The 18,488-nt window shown below is 51.0% G+C and overlaps 1 protein-coding gene across 2 annotated transcripts in view; it reads right to left on the bottom strand.

Annotated features, from left to right (window-relative positions):
• Col5a1 (collagen type V alpha 1 chain) overlaps nucleotides 1–18,488 on the bottom strand; it is a 155,088-nt gene that overhangs the window by 97,784 nt on the left and 38,816 nt on the right. For both annotated transcript variants that reach the window (XM_031369508.1, XM_031369507.1), the window contains exons 3-4: nucleotides 12,796–13,009; nucleotides 11,507–11,669 (exon numbers count right to left, since the gene is read on the bottom strand). In XM_031369508.1, coding sequence (XP_031225368.1) covers nucleotides 11,507–11,669; nucleotides 12,796–13,009 — 377 coding nt within the window. The remainder of the gene's footprint in view (nucleotides 1–11,506; nucleotides 11,670–12,795; nucleotides 13,010–18,488) is intronic.

Raw genomic sequence — 18,488 nt, 5'->3', positions numbered from 1 at the left:
TCACCCCCACCTCTCATTACCCCTACCCCCATCAACCCCACTCCTATCGCCCACCCCTTCACCCCCACCCCCACCACCCCTGCCCTCATCACCCTCACCTAAAGGTCTGCTGGTCTAGTAGCAAGACCTCAAGAAGCCGGTGTATTCATAGGTATGAGCATAGATTTCATGCACATATGTGAATGTGGAGTCTGCGTTAGCTGTGGTACATACCTGCGTGTGCACACATACACGGGCATGACATGTGCGTGTCATAGGAGGGTCCTACTATTGAGCAAGCAGTTGGCCCTCAGACAGCACTGAGGTGGCACCTGAGTGTCCAGGACACGATTTCTCCCCTCAGCTGCAGCTCATAGGTCCTTATGAGCTGAACTGAGACCCCTCTCCATCCCCCACATGAGCTCACATGGGGAACAGAGAACCCTGACTGAGCCTGCCTCACGCCTCACGCAAGGTCGAGGATGAATGGCTTCTTTCATCTTTTTGTCTCCTACATGACACAGATATGTGAACACAGAGAAATGAGACCACTGTCACAGGCCACCTGGCAAGGAGGTTGCCTGCACCCCTCCCAGCTCCCTAGAGCTGCTCACATGGAACCGTGAACACCCCACAGAGGACACCCTCTCACCGATGAGTTATCCACACAGGGCAGGAAGCAGCCCAACCCACTCTTCTTCCAAGACCGACCATCACTTCGTTTAATTTCAAATGTCACAACCCAGAACTGGCAGCCCCACACAGCCTGCCTATGGCAAGCCTAAATCACATGAGGGGAAGCTGTCTGAGTTTGAAAGCCACCTTCAATGCTCATGACAGCATCTGCCTGCCCTTCCCCCTTCTGCGTACAAGCTTACTCTCTGAGCCCCTACTGAGTCTCTTCAAGCTTCTGCCCCACAATGCCTGTGTGCCATTACTGTTGTTCTAGTGTGCTGTGCCGACCGTGCAGCCATATGGGCTCCATGAGCGGCCCATTTCTCCACGAAGGACAGTCCATCTCCGTTTGGACACAGTTGAGATCATGCTGTCCTTGGCACTCATGGAGCCCAAAGCATTTTGCTGAGCGAGTCAGTTCTGTCTCTGCCGATAATGAGGTTTTAGCCAAGCTGCATCGGGCCGAGGAAATTGCTAAGCTTTTGTTGGAGAGTCTGCAACCCTGGCGGCTATGCAGTGAAACTCACATACAGTACAGAGCTTTGCAATGCACCCATTGGTAATGGGAGCCTCTCTCTGCCAGCCTTCCTTTCCATCCTTTCCCCTCCCTGAGGCACACCAGCCCCACACCAAGACCTCTCCAAATCCAAAGGTGCTCTGCAGGGATCCCCTCAGATCTCTGCTTGACTTGCAGACTTCGCCATCAAATTTTACCCAGACTACCTCACGCCTACAAATGGACATGTGCAAATAAGTCGAGAAAATGAGCCTTTCTTGTTCCAGGCTGCAGGAGAGGTGACCCACAACTGTACTAGCTAGCCAAATGAATCTTGAACCCCCACTGCCACACTCCCTGGCCATAAGCCATCCCCAGAACCATGCCCCAAAGCTGGTTAGGGTAGACTTCTCCATTGCCCATCCAAAAACACACCTAGGCACCTGTGGTCTGGACTCATTCCCAGGACTTCCTTGATTGCTCTCACAGGTGGAAGAAAGTGGAACCAGAGACCAGCACTGCCCAGCTCCCCTGGCTTCCCAGCTGAATGACACTTTGTGATCTTAGGCACTTTCCCAAACCACATCAGACCACACTTCCTATCCATGAGGATGGAAAGAGGACTGGGCTCGGCGGTTGCCAGGGAACGGCTCAGCCCAACTTCCTCAACTGGAGCAGAGCATGACATGTTTCCAACAGCAATGAAGGATTGCAGAGCCAGGGCAAACAGGCACATGCCAGGTACCCACAGGTTCAGGGAACACACAGTCAGCAGGCCAGGGTGACTTCCATAGGCCCAGAGCAGAGCCGTGGGTCCCTTTCTCTGTTCTATGTTGTCCTCAGAAGTTCCTTGTAGACAGGGCATACATTCTGGCTTTCAGGGGCCTCACCAGTCCCATTTAAAATCTTGCATTGGCATTATTGCTTATGGGCTACACAGGATGGAAACAGAAAGTATGAAAGCCAGGGGAGGGGACCTGAAACACTGCTTCATGGTTTTCAGTGTGGCTGTGGAGAGTGGGCTGCACTGTGTTCACAGGAGAATGAAGGAAACAGTTTCAAGCCAATGTCAAATGTTTTCTTGTTGTCTTTCCCTGGATCCTATCAAGGGTGCATAGTATAAAGGCAGAACTGGGCCCTGGAGAAGGAGATGGAGGATCACCATGGTCACTACCACCACTATTACCACCATTACCAAAGTCACTATCACCACCACCATGACCATCACCACCACCACGACCATCACCACCACCATGACCATCACCACCACGTCATCACCACTACTACCATGAAGATCACAACTACCACCACCAAGACCCCCATCACCACTACCATCACCACAAGGACCATTGCCACTGCCACCACCACTAAGATCACCATCACCACCACCAAGACCACCATCACCACCATTACCATCCATACCTGCCAGTATTCCACCACCAGTCTCCAATCATGACCATAATGATGCCATGTGGCCCTCAATCTCTGGTGAAGGCAGACTTTCCACTGATCCCCCCTCTGCAGCAGGTAAGTATGCAGGAGGCCATGCAGCTCTAATTCCTCCTCCTTTCATCCATCCAGTGTTTTGCACTCTCCTCTATGCCTGTGGACATAGGTGAAGGATGTGCCATGGCTACGGGTCTCCAGGGAGAAAAAAGCAGCCTTTAGGCTTCCTTGGGATAATTTACACAATTAGAAAAAATGGATTATGCCTCTGAGATCCAGGAAGGCAGGATGGAGGACACAGCTCAGAGCTTGGCTACATATTGACTTGAGCCAGTACTGTGGGTATGGCCAAATTCAGGCCTCAAAGGATAACCATTATCAATTCTGCAGCCTCTTAATAATTCTGTAGTGTGTGTGTGTGTGTGTGTGTGTGTGAGAGAGAGAGAGAGAGAGAGAGAGAGAGATTGAGAGAAAGAAAGAAAGAAAAAGAGAGAGAATGATATGTATCTTTGTTGTAAAATGTAATGTTGTCCTAGTTTGCTTCCTATTGTGATAAAACATTTTGACACAAAGCAATTTAGGGAGGAAAAGCTTTATTTGGCTTACAAGTCCCAATCACAGTCCAATACCAAGGGAAGTCAGGGTAGGAACTCAAGGCAGGAACTGAAGCAGAGACCATGGAGGGAAACACTGCTTAGTAGCTTGTTCCTCACGGCTTGCTCAGCCTTCTTTCTTAATGAATACCGGACCACCCATCTAGGGGTGGCAACACCCACAATGGGCTAGACCATCTTACATCAACCATCACTCAAGAAAACACCCAAAGGCTTGCCCATGGGCCAATCTGATGGAGGAAGTTTTTTATTTGAAGTTCTCTCTTTCTGGCTGTCCTTAGCTTGTATGGAGTTGACAAAATAAAAAATAATTAACCAAATCAAATATATAATATGAGTTAATATTTACCATTAAGAGTGGAATGAAAGGACCTGTGGCTGGCAATGACACTGTCTATCAGTCCCAATTAGGAGCGCTTGATGGGTTACAGCCAATCAAATCGACACAGCTTGTAGGCTTCCTGATATTCAATAAGCATTGAAGAGATTCAACAGTGTCCATCTGTGTTTATTGATAACATGTTCCCAATGCCCATGCAGTCATTCTGATAACATGTTCCATGCCCATGGGAACTGAAGGACAGGACTTGGCCATGCCCCCAGATAGCGCTCAGACATTCTCACCTGTCACTAGCTTCATAGCAGTTTCTAGGCTCTCACGGGTTCCTTGGCCACATACCGCTCCTGCAGGTGACATACTATCTGTCTGTCCCTCTACATGTGCCTCACCTGCCCTGGTCATCTCTCTCAATGACTTGGCCCTGTGTATCTCTGGGCAAAGAGGTCCAACTTCTTAGAGCTCCTTGGCCACAATGCTCTCGGGGGAACCAGAATGTCTACTGCATGCCAGCCCAGCATGATATCACTGGACAAAGCCTGACTTCCAACATAAGGTCAACCCTGTCTCCTGGGAGATGCTGTTGCTCACAATTTCCACAGAACGAGCCTGACACCCTCACAGGCCAGGCAAGTGCTATGAAGGGCTGAATCTCTGCAGCTATGGGCCTCAGTACCGTGATTTAATGGATCCTGGAAGAGGAGACCTCCATCTGGTTGCCTGCCAGCCAACAACTTTACTTGGTGAATCACCCTATGTGGCCCGCTGCCAGCCACGGCACGGACTGGAGCCAGCCCCTGTCCCAACATGAAGCTTTTCCTAAACCTGGTAGCTGGGGAATTGGAAGCCACTCAGGAGTACCCAGTGCCTTACACTTAAGTGTGCATGCTCTGGTGGGTCAGGGGAAGCCCTATCCAGCTGCTTTAGAGACAGAAGCTAAATGGAGGCCCCAAAGCTATGTTTCAGCTCTAAGCCTTCATGGTAAGGACTTAGATGGAGCTCAGTTGAGGGTTTTGAAGGGTTTAGTGCAGGCCGTGCATGTCCTGCCCACACCTGGACCTCAGACTCAGAGCCTTCTAGATGGCAAGGAAACAGATTCTCCATTTTGCCACCACCTGTGACCACACGTGTCAGCTCCAGGAAACTTATCAGAACAACTCTGCCCTTCCTGGAATCATAAGGTACCAGGGAGCAGGCCAACTGAAGAGACAACCAGATAAACTCTTGGATCCACACGTGCTAGTGTCCTGGGGCCTCTTAAGGGATATGTTGTTGTGGCTAGGTAAATGGCTCCCTGCATCCACGTAAAAGGCAGTCACAGTAGGTGCACACCCTAATGTTCTGCAGCAAGATGAGAGGGGGAGACAGAATCCCTGAAATCTCATGTCTACACTCTACACCAGCTGCCTAGTGGAGGGAACAGCAAATGACAAAGACATCCTATCTCTAGCAAGGTAGAAGGAGAGGGTGAGCAACTGAGGCTGACCACTGACCTCCACATGTGCACCATGCATGCACACCAGCACTCACACTTGTGCAGGCACATCTGTGCACACAAGCATGCATACAGACACACATATCATACACACAAATGTCACAAGGGCACATACTGAGGTCTCCTCAGTCTTCAGAAACATAGGCATGATAGCCTGAGATGGCCAGAAGCAGCAGCTACATTTTGCCTGAGTGGAATACAGAAGACCAGAAGTGGCTAAATGTGAGTCATGGTCCAAGCCAGAAGGACAAAGCCCCGTACACACCCTGGTTGCTCACTGACGTGTACTCCTCCCATTTGTTGCTTGGCCCCAACTTGGCCGTACCCAGGATGGGCAGCTGAGAGCCTGGGTTTGAGGTTTCCCTTCTAGTCACTGAACCCAGGTCCTAGCATTAGTTCTAGAAGCTTCCATATTCCTGTCTGTGCCTCAGGATACAGGGACCTAGAGCAGTAACAGAGGGCTATCAAAAGCAGGTCTTGTTGCTGTGTTAGGTCCCACACAGCATGGCCAACATGACCATGGCCACGGCTGTGCTGACCTAGGTAGCAATAGAGACTCAGGCCAAATCTCAGGATCAGCTGATCCAGACTGTCCCACCTAAACTGCCAGCATCATAATGGATGAGACCAGGGCACAGAGATGGTATCAGATGGGCTTCTGGGAAGCCGGCTCCTAGCTATCTGCAACCAGAGTCAGAATCAGCCTTTCTTGGCTGTTCTCAGGGTGGATAAGAGCACCCCATGCCTTACTGGGGCTCCTTTTGAGATGTATATGGCCTTTGGGTTGACAAGGGAGGATGACAGAGATGAAGCACAGGGCAAAACTGGTAGCTGGACAGGGGCAACTGCTCTCGGGGACTCTTTAGCTTGTGCACCCATCACTGGCAGACTCCCACAAGCTGGGCCCAGCTCTCTGTAGTGGTCTCTCACCTCATTTCACTCCCCAGTGACACAAGTCCTTTTCCATTGGCTCTGTATCCCACCCAACAGCAGGCCTGGGCTAAATCCCTCAGCCCATTATAGCTCTCCAGGGAGGCCCTTGGTGGACAGGTGAGCAGGAGAAAAAGTGAGAGTTCCCTCAGCAGGATTCAGAGGTTTAAAATCTGAGCTAAAGTGGGGCCTATATCTAGGGCCCCACTGGCAATATCTCCCCATGAGAACAGGGCTCCGCTCCCCACTCACACAGGAGAGGCTGGGTCTCAGACCTGTTTGAGAAGGCTGGACCAGAACTCCTTGGGCTGGCTACTGAGGAAAGCGCCTCCTCAGCACAGCCGTTCCTGTCTCAGAGCAGATTCCAGGAAAAAACACGTCAGTGGAAAAGCCAGGCTCCTGGAGACAGGGAAAGCAGGATTAGGTAAACACTTGGCCTTTTTCAAATGCTGAGGTGCGGTCAAGAAGGGGAACCCGCCAGCGACTGGGGGTACATGGTGAAGGCTGAGTTTACAGTCTGTTTGGTCTTGTTGCCCCTTGAAACATTCAACAGCTTAAAAGCACATTTGGCTCCAGGCCCAGAATCTGCAGCCCGCCATGCCCCCTATCCCAGAAGCCTCAGCCTCCTCCATGGCCCTCCTCCTCCTCCAGCAAGAAGGCCTTCCTACCTTGGGGCCCTAGAGCAAGCAGGAGGTGCCATTCTCTGCCCTTCCCTGAGAACTCTGGCCAGCCTCAAGCCCTCAGACACCAGAACAAGAGCAGCCTCAGGGTGGGATGGGAAATAGGAAGGTGACTCTAGAGAAGTCAAGAGTGATTGGCAGGTCATTAGCCATCAGTACAATGAATGAACTTCCATCCTGGGAAGATGTTTGTTCTGGTTCTTTTTGTAAGGTCCCACTCTTCATAGACCCCACAGGACCAGGGATTCTGATGTCTTTGGCTAATGTAGAGCCACAGGGGCCAGTGGCAGAGGTCCAGAGCAAGGCTACCTGGCTGAACAATCCCCCTCTGCTGCCACCCTGCAGATGACCTTCGATAGGTTGCTCAGCTCTTGGTGCCAGCTTTCCAAGCTCTCCAATAGAAACAAGGTTCCCAGCCTCCGGCACCTTGACGTGGGCAGACACAGGGGCAGGCACAGTACAAAGCCGCTGTTGCTGGCGGGCGACCTGTCTGCAAGGACACTCCACTAAAGAACAGCTTGCTTCCACCCGTCCAGATAACACCTTTCCCTGACAGCTGTGTCCCTGCTCCCAAACCCCAAAGATCACTCTTAAATGAAAAGGGAGTGTTTTCCCATATTGGGAGGTCAAAGAACACCCCTACTGCTTCCTGTATGGTGGGGCCTTGGCCTGCCCAGCATCTCCTGCACCTCAGATCTCAGACACATGGCAAGAAAAAGGACAAGATTCAGACTGGGCAGGAGAGCCTCAGCATAGCTCTCTGGAACACAACAGCATGGGGTTAGAGCTGGCCAAGGGAGCAAGGAGAGCCTGAGGTGAGCCCCTAGTAAGCCCCAAGACCCAGACAGTGTGAAGCCCCAGGGACAAGAACAGGGTCATGTTTCACAGCGAGCTTCTGAGATGATAGGGGAAAACTGGGGCCAGGGTGTCCCAGGAGCAGCAACTCTAGCCAGGGTTACAACTTCTTGTCTCCCAGCTTGGATAAGGAGTGGGGGAGCATAAGGCCCCCCTTCCTCCCCATCTCTGAGGGGGAGTCAAAGCACTTAATAGACAAGGTGAGACAACTTGTTAAGGTGAGACTGCCACAAGTAACAGCCTGGACCAAAGGGACCAGGGTTCAGCGTGGTTCTCTGAAGCCCTTGAGCAGGTATTCCACACAACTTTTGAGGCATAGCCCCACAGTGGTGGCCTCTTTGCACCCATTTTACAGATGTGAATGCTGAGCTCTACATCCTCAGTCAGGAAGACCACATAAAGGCCATCCAGGAAGAGCTGAAAGTCTACAGTCTATACACCTCCACTTTTCTCTGTATAGCTTTGCAAGACCCTGGCATGCACAACATCCCTTGAGCTTTAGGGAAACCCCAAGACTCAGATCCAAACTAGTGAGACAAAAAGGGCCCATGCCTAAGGGAGCCAACTGTTTGCCAAGGCCACTGTGGCTGGGCTCAACGTGTGCTGTGGAGATGAGCAGGCCACTGTCATAGAAGCCTCTACTGTGGCCCTGGGAGTGTGCTCCCTAGCGGTCTCCCTCAGAGGGTCTTCACGTATACAAGGGCCTCTGAGGGGCTGTGGCATCCCAGGCTTCCCCGAGGAGTTTGGCAGATGTGCCCAGAAGAGGTGCTGGGCAAAGACTGCAAGCCCAGGCCAGCAGTGCCCTGGCCTCGGCCTCAGCACTGGCAGCCTCCCACTCCTCAAATGCGAGAGCTACAGAACAAACTGGCCTTTAACAACTATAAGAATCTTGTGGGAAGAAAAGGCCATTGGAGAAGTTTCCAGCAAGAACCTTCTAGAGCAGCCAGGCAATGAAAATGAAGAAAACAGCGAGCACCATTATTTGAAACCTGGAAAGCAAAGAGTTAAATCACTTCAATTCCAAAAGGGATAAAAATTCACTTGCAAGGAGACACAGAGAAGCTGAGACCAGCCCCCCTCCTCTGCCATTACACTGTAAGAAGCAAAGAGGAGAAAAAGTCCCCACTGGCCACCCTCCACCTCGCTGCCCTAGCTGGTCTTCATTAAGGAAGACAGGTCCAATTTCCCACCGTGAGCACAGCTAACAGCCAGGAAACCCTGGGGCTGGGAAAACACAGACCTCAGACCATTAACAACTTGTGGTCAACAAAAATCCCTGGCTTCTGGCAGCTGCTCTCCCTCAAATCAAATTCCACGGCAGGAGAAAAGAGCTCACCAGAAACTCGGGACTGTGAGTGCATTGCAACCTGCTGTTCCAACAGAGTTGCCAGTCATCAGTTGCAAGATGAGTACCACCCTGTGCATGGCAAGAGAAAGCCAAAGGGGCAAAGCTGGACTCTGCAGACAGTATCCAAACATGTTTAAAAATTGGGACCTGTCTTCATTCTCAACACAAATTGGTAACCATTACTGAGTGCTTGCTGTGGATCATGCATGTATATGCCTTCTGTGGACTGATTCCTCTCTCTCTCTCTGTGTGTGTGTGTGTGTGTGTGTGTGTGTGTGTGTGTGTGTGTGTGTGTGTGCATGCACATACTAAGTCAGTGAGAATCAGGTTCAGTGAAATCTAGTCTCCAGAAACAAGGTGTAAAGTGACAAAGACATTTGGCATTGACTGATGGCCTTCTTATGCACACAAGCATTATCATGCACACATGTATGTGCATAGATCACACACACATACAGAAACACACACATATAGAGACACATACACACAGAGAAACACAAATACACAGAAATAAACACACACACACACACACACACAGAGAGAAACATACACAGATGCTCTTTTTTAAAAAATGCAAAGCTTTTCCAGAAACTTAATGATAAAAGGCATGTTGGTTCACCCTGTAGAAATGATGAGCATTTGGCACAGCCCAACTCCACTAGTACACAGAAAATTCTGTCAGACTGGATGTTTTGCTTAGTTCTGGGATGCCCTTGCACACCTGCATTTAAGGTTTTGGTCACCAGAGACTGGACAGCAGGAACCATTTAGCTCTCCTGGCTAAGAGTTTTCTCTCCAGCTCCTCTAGTGCCCTCTTATCCCCACTCCTGACACTTTCCAGCATCTTGGGTTTTACCTAGACCCTCCCACAAGGTAATCCGTAAAAGCAGTACTTGACCCCTGGGCAAGCTGTGAGCACCAGCTCCCCACACAACAGCTGCCTGTCTAGCTGAGGCCACTCAGCTATCCTCCTGTTCATCCCAGACTTCTGGGCATGTCTAGTCAGAAGCTTGCCCAGAGAGCAGCCCCATAGCTTACAGGATCCAGCACTGTCTAGTCAGAAGCTTGCTCAGAGAGCAGCCCCATAGCTTACAGGACCCAGCACTGTCTAGTCAGAAGCTTGCCCAGAGAGCAGCCCCATAGCTTACAGGACCCAGCACTGTCTAGTCAGAAGCTTGCTCAGAGAGCAGCCCCATAGCTTACAGGATCCAGCACTGTCTGTTCCCATGTGCCAGTCTCACCTGGCAGAAGGCCTGGACTACAGCATTAGTCTTAGAAAGGCAGCTGAGTCCAGCAGACCCATCCACCCACCGCTCTCACCTTCTCCTGGAGGCTGACCCCATTTCCACATGAGGCAGCTGGCTGCTCTGAACTCTCCTCAGCTATTGACTGCAGATTCTATCCTCACTTCACCCTAGCTGACCCTGGCCCAGCCTCCACAATGAGTGTGGTTCACACCCATCGGGCATTCACTTCTTAGCACACACAGCTACATGTCACTTCTGCCACAGATCCATGTGTGACATTGCAATTCCACATCAGTCACAAAGTACTGGCAGAACACAAAGGCTAGATCGACATGGCATCCAGCCTGCTGGGCCTGAGTCACTGGGAGGACGCGGCCCAGAAACACCACCACAGCGGTGAGAGCATCAGCAGGCCTCATCAGACAGGGGTGGCAACTGCACCTGGTGGTGACCCAGCACAGGGAGGAAATAGCATTCACATGGTATTTGGGGATCTAGGAGAGCACCGCCCTCATTCTGCCCTGTCCAACCCCCAGAGGGAGATATCTAAGAGCCATGATCACCCTCGGAGACCATTCTCCTGGTGATTATCAAGTTTCTTCAGCCAGAAGCCGTCAGCTCCCAAACTCCCCACAAAGTCCAAAGTATGTCAAAGAAAAGGAACCAGGCCAAGTGTCCCAGCCCAAGTCCAAGGTCTCAGGTTCCAGATACACTTGGGACACAGACCTCAGAGATGTCTTTTCCAGTGCATCTGGTGTCAGGTGGCCTCCAGGACCACCAGACTCCTGCACAGGTTCTCAACCTTTTCCTGAATCAAAAGCAGTTCCCCAAATGCTTCTATACCCAACAGGAATCCAGAGGACTCTAGACTGAAGTACAAGTCCCAGCCCCTGCTCTGTTTCCTACTCCTATCTCTGGGGCATTCCCCCGGGAAGAAGGCTCAACTGGACCTGGCTGGAACACCACTGACTTAGAACACACACACACACACACACACACACACACACACACATGCACCCTGAGTCAGTCAGTCCCTTCCCAATGATCCCACGAGTGGCCCAGCTCTGCCCTGCAAGTCCACTCAGAGGAAGCTGGCTCTCCTCAGCAGAATCCTTGCCCATCAGAAGCTGCCAGTCAGAGCAAGCTTGCTGACGCCCTGTGTCCATCCCAACATGGCACCCAGGAGACACGTACTGTGTTGCTAGGAAATGGGCAGTCACTGCATGGTGCCCACATGGCAGCCAGTCTGGCTGTTCCACTCACGGGGCACAGCATCCTATGGGAAGCAATAGAATCAAACCGATCCCTAACCTAGGAGATAGCTCTCCCTCAATAGCCACAGATCTGTACATAAAGACCATAAATGTCCCAAGTGGCACAGGGGACTGCCCATCTCCTGCCTACCTCAAATATTTCATCATCCAGAATCCGGGAGCCAAACATGATGATGCCGTTGACATCTATTATGGGGTGGTCACTGCGGTTGAGGAACTTCGTAATCTTCTTTTTACAGTCAAGGATCAAGGTGACATTTTTCTTGTAGACACTGAGAGCAATTCGGTGCCACCTGCAAAGGAACAAACATTCAGGTCAGGGAAAGGGTGCAGACTTCAGAAGGCCAGTGTGGCCTCACGGCAGAGTCCCCAGGACCTTACAGCATAAAGCCTCTGAGTGACAACTTTGGGCACACATCTGGACAATATCACAAGAGAGTCATACTGTCACTTAGAGAATCTCTAAGAGTCAAAAAAAGGGATCATATCCATTGGCTTCAGAAATAATTTTCAAAGGCTTCTTTTCCAATTCTGAATATAGCACCTAGAGGTAACACGTCATTGATGTTTATGAACCAGAAAGCACTTGTCCTAGTTCAGAGAGTCATCTCTCTCAGTGTAGCTAAGAGTGTCCTTCTGGGCTTCCGTGGTCCCTGCCTTGAGAAATCCTAATGTAGACCTGTTACTTACAGTGAATGCGGCCAGACTCTGGGGAATAGATGTAAGATACAGGAGATACCACTGTTCTCTAGTCCACTCGGGTCCTCAAAGCCAGACTTCTCATCTCTAAGATGCAAATCCCATGAGCTCCTTGGGAGGTGTGAGCATGGGGGCTCGGGGTGGGTTCATCCACAGGGAGAAGTGATAGGGAGGCTGAGGTCACAGTAACATTATCAGGAGAGCACCACTCTTTACATAGGATGTGATCTCTGTGACAACTGTCGGCTAGATGTGATGGCTTGACCCAGAGTCTTGCTAGCAAACCCAGGAGCCATAGCCTGTGGTCCCCAGGGTTGCCTTATGGATGATCATCAGCATTCAGGATGCCGCCAGCAGAATTCTGAAGCTACGTCTTTGCTTTCCCTCACACAGAAACTGTCTGATCCAAAAAGGGTAAGTTCCTCTTGGAACAGGTAAGCATAGCCAGTCTCCTCTGCCCCTTCTGATCTAGGGCCAGCACAGGACACACGTGGTGCATTTTACAGAACAACAGGGCTAGGGAACAGTAAAGGTCCCCTAGAGTTTTAGAGAAGAGAAGAAACCAAGCCCCGGAGAGCCCAAGTCTTTGAACTCCATGTCCAGTGCTCCACCTCCTGGTACCCTGCAGGTGGGTATCATAAACCATCTACTACCAGGCTAGTTGCTGCCCCCATGCTATCTGTCCAGCAGCTCCATCCCCTCCCTCAGTGAGATACTTACTTGCCATCGGACAAGTTGATACCAGGGAAGAGTGGATACTCTTCAGGTCCAGGCTTCCCTGTGTGGTCCTCATAGAGGAAGACAGGAGAGCGGCCCAGCTCCAGCCCCAACTGCTGGATGCCCTGCTCATTGTAAACGGAGACTAGGAAGGCCTGGCTGCCCTTCTTGGCTTTCACGGTAGTCAGGATGGAGAAGTCCTCAGGAAAATCAGACTCTGGAACAGAGGACAGGATGAGAAGGCCATAGGAGAACCCAGATCCTGGCCAGCCATGGCAAGCTGAGACTAGGCCAGCTTAGAGATCTGGCAAACTCTGCTGTGGGTGGCGCCCTTCTGCAGCTTACCCACCCTAAGATCAAACTTCTGCATGCTCTTCCACCACCAGGGATCAAACTGCTAGTTCAAGGCATACTTGAAACACAAATTTCTCTAGGAAGGCCCTTCCATCGAGGAGCCCACTGCACCCTCTCCTCCGCTCCAAGCCACATCCTATGCCTCTGCTCATGAGTCCTACTCGAGACCCACTGTATCAAAGGCTGCATCAAAGGCTGGGCACACTGTGTGCCTCATTCAGTGACAGTCATGGGGATTTGAGGAGTGAAGGAGAGAGGAATGGGAGGCAGGCTTAACCACACCTAGACTCATATGTTCTGAGAATTCCTTGTCTGTAAGCTAGTCAAAGAAAAAGCAGAAATAAGTTTAAAAATACTCCCAATTAAAAATTTTTAAGAAAAACAAACATCTAGTATGTTGAACAGAAGATAGAGGCTGTCCCTTTTAATATAGAAAGTCCCTAGGCTAGCCCTGAGAGTACTTAAACCCACTCCTGATGCTGCCCTTGGCTGAAGCTCAGTGAGACCTTGGCTGTCACCTCCCCATGGATCCTGATGGAAATGTCAACTATCCTTCTATGATTGAAGTTTTGCCGCCAACTACCTGGGTCTGACAGGATGTAAGCCACATAGCTACTTAATGTGAGGAAAAGCGATCTAGAAATATTCCTTCCCTCCCCAACCCATAGATAGTGTACCTCTCAGATCCCTCAGCGGGTAACGCCCAGCAAGGTTTCTGGCAGGAACAGGCTGACAATGGACAGGGTGGTGAGGTACCACCAAGCCACACTGTCCCCTCTGTAGGTGCTGGGAGTCTGAGTTATGGGCTGGGACAGGGCAGAAGTATCTGGCTATTCCACTTTCTCCTTTAGAATTGGAACAAGGTCAGCCATTTGGCCCAGGAGGCCACTAGTCATTGCTGTAGCAGGCTCTGTCACTGTTTCCTTGCAAAGCTATCCAAGGGTGCCCTCTGTTGTTGGAAAAGCAGGCTGCAGGTACCATGCTGGGGAAAGCAAAATGTCCTAGATCCGGGGTTGGGGGCGGGGGTTAGGGGGCCACAAACAGGGAACAGCAAAACTGCTTGACTGCTGTTCCTTCCCATTTCTGATGTAGGACACAGGCAGAGACAGCTCATAGAGGTTGTGGGCGCTCCTGACAGGGAAATGTCAGATCCCAGGGGTAGCACAGGGTATGGTGGGATAGAAAGCCAGTGGAAGAACCATCCCATAAGGTCATGACCTCTCATTAAGGGGTCCTCAGACTCTGACGTGGGATAGCCATGTGCCCTAGGCCAAGTCAGGCACCCAAAGAGGCTGGGTGTGCAGGGACCTGTTTGTGTGCTCAGCAGCATGAGAAGCTCCCCTGGGGACAGGGTGACAATGCCAGGTCACTCTGATAGCTGGTAATGATGGTCATATAGCTACTTGAGATATTTGAGGGAAGATGGACTCCACTGGGGGAACTGCTTAGCCTGCCCTCAACTTCTAGTCAGGAAGCTTCTTAGAAAGGAGCATGAGAGCCCACACTGTCTTGTCACCCTGGGTGTCACACTGTACCCTCTACTAGGCAGGGGTATGAAGGAAAATAGAGGTCACAACCTTCACTGGTGCTGATGGGCATTGCGGACTGCTGTGCATGCCCAGTAGAAGGCCCCAGTTAGCCATGCCAGTAGCTGGGCCTTGTACCTGTAGGACGTGGACACCAGAGTGTACCCTATAGCAGCTGGGAGGTCACTGTCTGCATTCAGGGTGGACCACATGGTCATTATCCCACCTCTGTGCCCACCCTGACTCTGTGTCATTGACAGATAGAATGAGACACATGGCACATGAGAGAGTCCTCTTCCTCCATCATGATCTAGGGTGGAGGGCAGCCAGCCCGTCTCTCCCAGCTCATTAAAATGCCCTTCCTCAATGTTTAAAATTACTATGGTAACAAATTTTCTCAGCTCAGACAAAACTTGAAAAAGATGAATTATGTTGAACATTAATCTCTCCCCTAGCAAAATAACAATGGATTTATAGTCCCTTTAAGAAGGTCTCTTTTCACTACGACAGGAGCTGGTCGCTGACACTGTACTCCAAGCTTCCCAGTAGAGTAGTCTGGAGAAGTGCACATGCAGTCTGGTGCCTTCTGACTGATCTCACTCAGAAAAGCCACCACAGTGGAGGGCCAGCAGCTTCCCTCATGGGATACCATCCCTCCTTCCATCAACACCAGAGGCCCCGGTCCATGGCAGGGATACAGTTGGTAGCTAATAAATGCAGCTGCCATGGAATTGACTCATCCAAGTCAATGGTTATGGGCTGGCTGACGGATCACTTGCTTTGGTGAGGTAGCCAATAATTATGACAGTTCCTCTAACATGGGCCAGGCTCTAAGTCAAGGGACAGACATGGCCCTCACTCCCATGAAGTGACATTTCCATAAGGGACAGAAACAATAATCAAGTAAGTTATTTTCCTAATAGCCAGTGTGCAGTGGCCCGGGAAGGTAAAAGCAGGAAATGACTGTGGGCTCTGGAGAGCTTGAGACCGGGAGCCGCATGGCCCCTGGCGGTCCAGAGGGATTCTCACCTGCTCCCCTCCACCTCCCCATGGGACTGTTCATTGGCCGTGGGAAGGTGATAGGACTAAAGAACAGCTTTCATCTGACACTTTCTGCAGGATGGAGTTATTCTGGGGCCACCAAGTATGGCCCCAGGGCCTCAAGTGAGAACAGGGCACCTGCAGCTGGCCTATCACCATGAGACACCTGAGACCTAGCAGGAATCGGGAGGAAAGTGCCTCCAGCACCAAGTAGACGCCAAGGTATGCCATCAACCCAAGGGCACCCTCACACCCCACAGTGCAGGGTATGTAAGGAATTGGCCATCCTTCAACCAGAGGCCCTATATCCTCTGTATAGGGGTGCAAGAAACAAAACATCCATAAGCTGGAGGATTTCATATACCATTCATTCTATATGAGGACAAGAGGCAGGCCATCCCTCAAACAAGGGACTTCCCATATAGATGGGGGTGTTGAGCAAAGGCCATCCTCAAATCCCACTGTATGGGAGAGGAAGGTTAAGACATTGCTAAACTAAGAGATTCCACAGGGAATGGGATGAGGTAGCCCTCAACCAGAGAATATCACATACTACTATATGAGCAGGTTGGCCACAGCCTCTCAGAGAACACACAGTTCTGCTCACTGAAGGAATGCAGTATCTCTGGCCTGCTGCCACACTGTCCTAGGGCCTATATCCCATGGTCCAGCTCAGACAGCCCCTGTATCCCATGGTCCAACTCAGGCAGCCAGCTCCTGTATCCCATGGTTCAGCTCAGGCAGCCGCACCCCGCTTTCCACACATGACCATGGTCTAGGGCCAGCATTCCAAAAAGTGATTTATCCTGTGGTCTGCAGTGGACTGTTCGGACCTAGGGCCTCTGGCCAGTGAGGGTGGGAGGGAGCAATAGGGGCAGCTGGTCAGGGGCTGCCTCTGGAGCCAGCTGAAGACTTAGGATCCTTGAGTAAATATAGAGCCCTGGCAATGGGGGGGGGGGGGGGGGGGGATAAGGAGAAGAGCTCCAGACCAGTCCACCCTGTCTAGAGTCCTGAGTGAGCCAGAAGTCTCAGATACCTCTTCAGAGTAGGATGCTGAGGACAGCAGAGGGAAGACCTCAGTCCTCAGCGGAAGAATGGTGGCGATTGGTTCTCCACATACGAGGCCAGGGGTTCTGCCATAGTGTGACCCAGGAGACCATTACAAGCAGCTGGTGCTAGCTGGGTAGACAGGAGCAGTAAAGCTTGGCTACATAAGGAAACTCCAGAGCCTCCTTCATGCATGTCCTGGTAGTTTCTTTTAGATATGGTGTCCACCGTGTGGGAGAGAATGGCCAGACCGTACGCCATGAACAAGCATGCCCAGCCATCTAAAGACCCAGATCCACACAGCCCATGAAGGGAAAATCATGCTGCTCACTAGAATAAGGCTGTTGTGGAGATCAGCCCCTAACCATGGGCTTCATTGAGCACTAAGACAGTTGTAGACATCTATTTATGCTCTACCCAATCCAGCCTTGTTGCAGTTGCCTGGAGCCCTCAAGGCCTCCTAGTGCAGCTACCACAGACAGCCTCCCGACCCTGGTGCAGCCCATCCTGCACCCTGGAAAGAGGCACACAGCAGCTAGCAGCCACTCTCACTCTTACCTAGGCTGCCGCAAAGGCCGCCATGTGGCCACATGAGCCCTGTGGAAGACATCCCACAAGGTCTGACCTGTTTCCCGAGCACTGTCAATCAGAAAGCCTGCAGCACCTTCCAGGATTTTCCAGGACTGAGCACCTGCTCTGAGGTATGCAGCCTCAGACATCAGATGATGTATAATGCTGAGCTCGGAACAGCTTTCCCAGACTGACCTGTGGGACCCGAGTAGATGACACCACAGACACCTCTGCAGACTCCTAAGCCACTTGGCTGCACTGGCCACTGTCAGACAATCACTGCATGGCCCGGTGTCCCCCACACCCTAGCTACAGCAAGTCTGAATGTCTAATCAAGCTACTAATTTGAGGACAGGAGAAGACAAAAACAAAACCTTGCCAGGACTGGGGCTGGAACTCAGTTGTCAGAGTACTCTCCGAGCCCACATGGAGCTCTGAGCTCCATGGAACACAGCTTGTTATTGTTGTAATACCTGTTTCTCTATGCATGTGGCTTGCCAAAACCACATAAACTACAGGCTGATGCATGCCTGCACTCTTAGGGCTACAAAGGTGGATTCAAGATGATTGGAAGTTCAAGGTCACCCTTGACTATAAAGCAAAATCTAAGGCTAGCCTAGAAATGCTGAGACCATGTCAAAAATAAATACATAAATGCCAGCCAGCTCTGGTGGTAAAGGTTCATGATCCATCCCCCACACTGGGGTGTCTAAGGCAAGAGGATCAGAGTTCAGGACAGGCTGAGGACAGGCACTGTGTGTCACATGTCTGTAATCCCACCACTTGGGAGGTGGCAGCAGGGAGACTGGGAGTTCAATGTCTCCATATCTGCTTGGCAAGTTCAAGGCCAGCCTTGGCCTACATGAGACTCTGTCTAAAAAACAAAATAACAATGAACTAATCAGCAACCCCCAAAATATCCCCTATCATGTAATTCTGGAATCCACTCGACTTCCTGGGTTCAGCTACCTGATCTTGGAGAATTCTTACCATAAGCCAACCCAAGGAGAAGAGAGTAATAGACAGGAAGCTACCTGTTTGGCTAGCACTCTTGTCTTGGATGACAGTGGTAAGGAGACAAGTATCAGTAGGCTTGGGTAACAGTATAGCTCCTTGGGCTAGAGCCTTTTTTTCCTGCAGCCATCCCCACATCAGCTT

This window comes from Mastomys coucha, unplaced genomic scaffold (genome assembly GCF_008632895.1).
Source record: "Mastomys coucha isolate ucsf_1 unplaced genomic scaffold, UCSF_Mcou_1 pScaffold15, whole genome shotgun sequence".
In the NCBI taxonomy this organism is placed as follows: Eukaryota; Metazoa; Chordata; class Mammalia; order Rodentia; family Muridae; genus Mastomys; species Mastomys coucha.
Note: the sequence above shows the minus strand (reverse complement) of the source record. Positions and strands in the feature narration are given on the sequence as shown.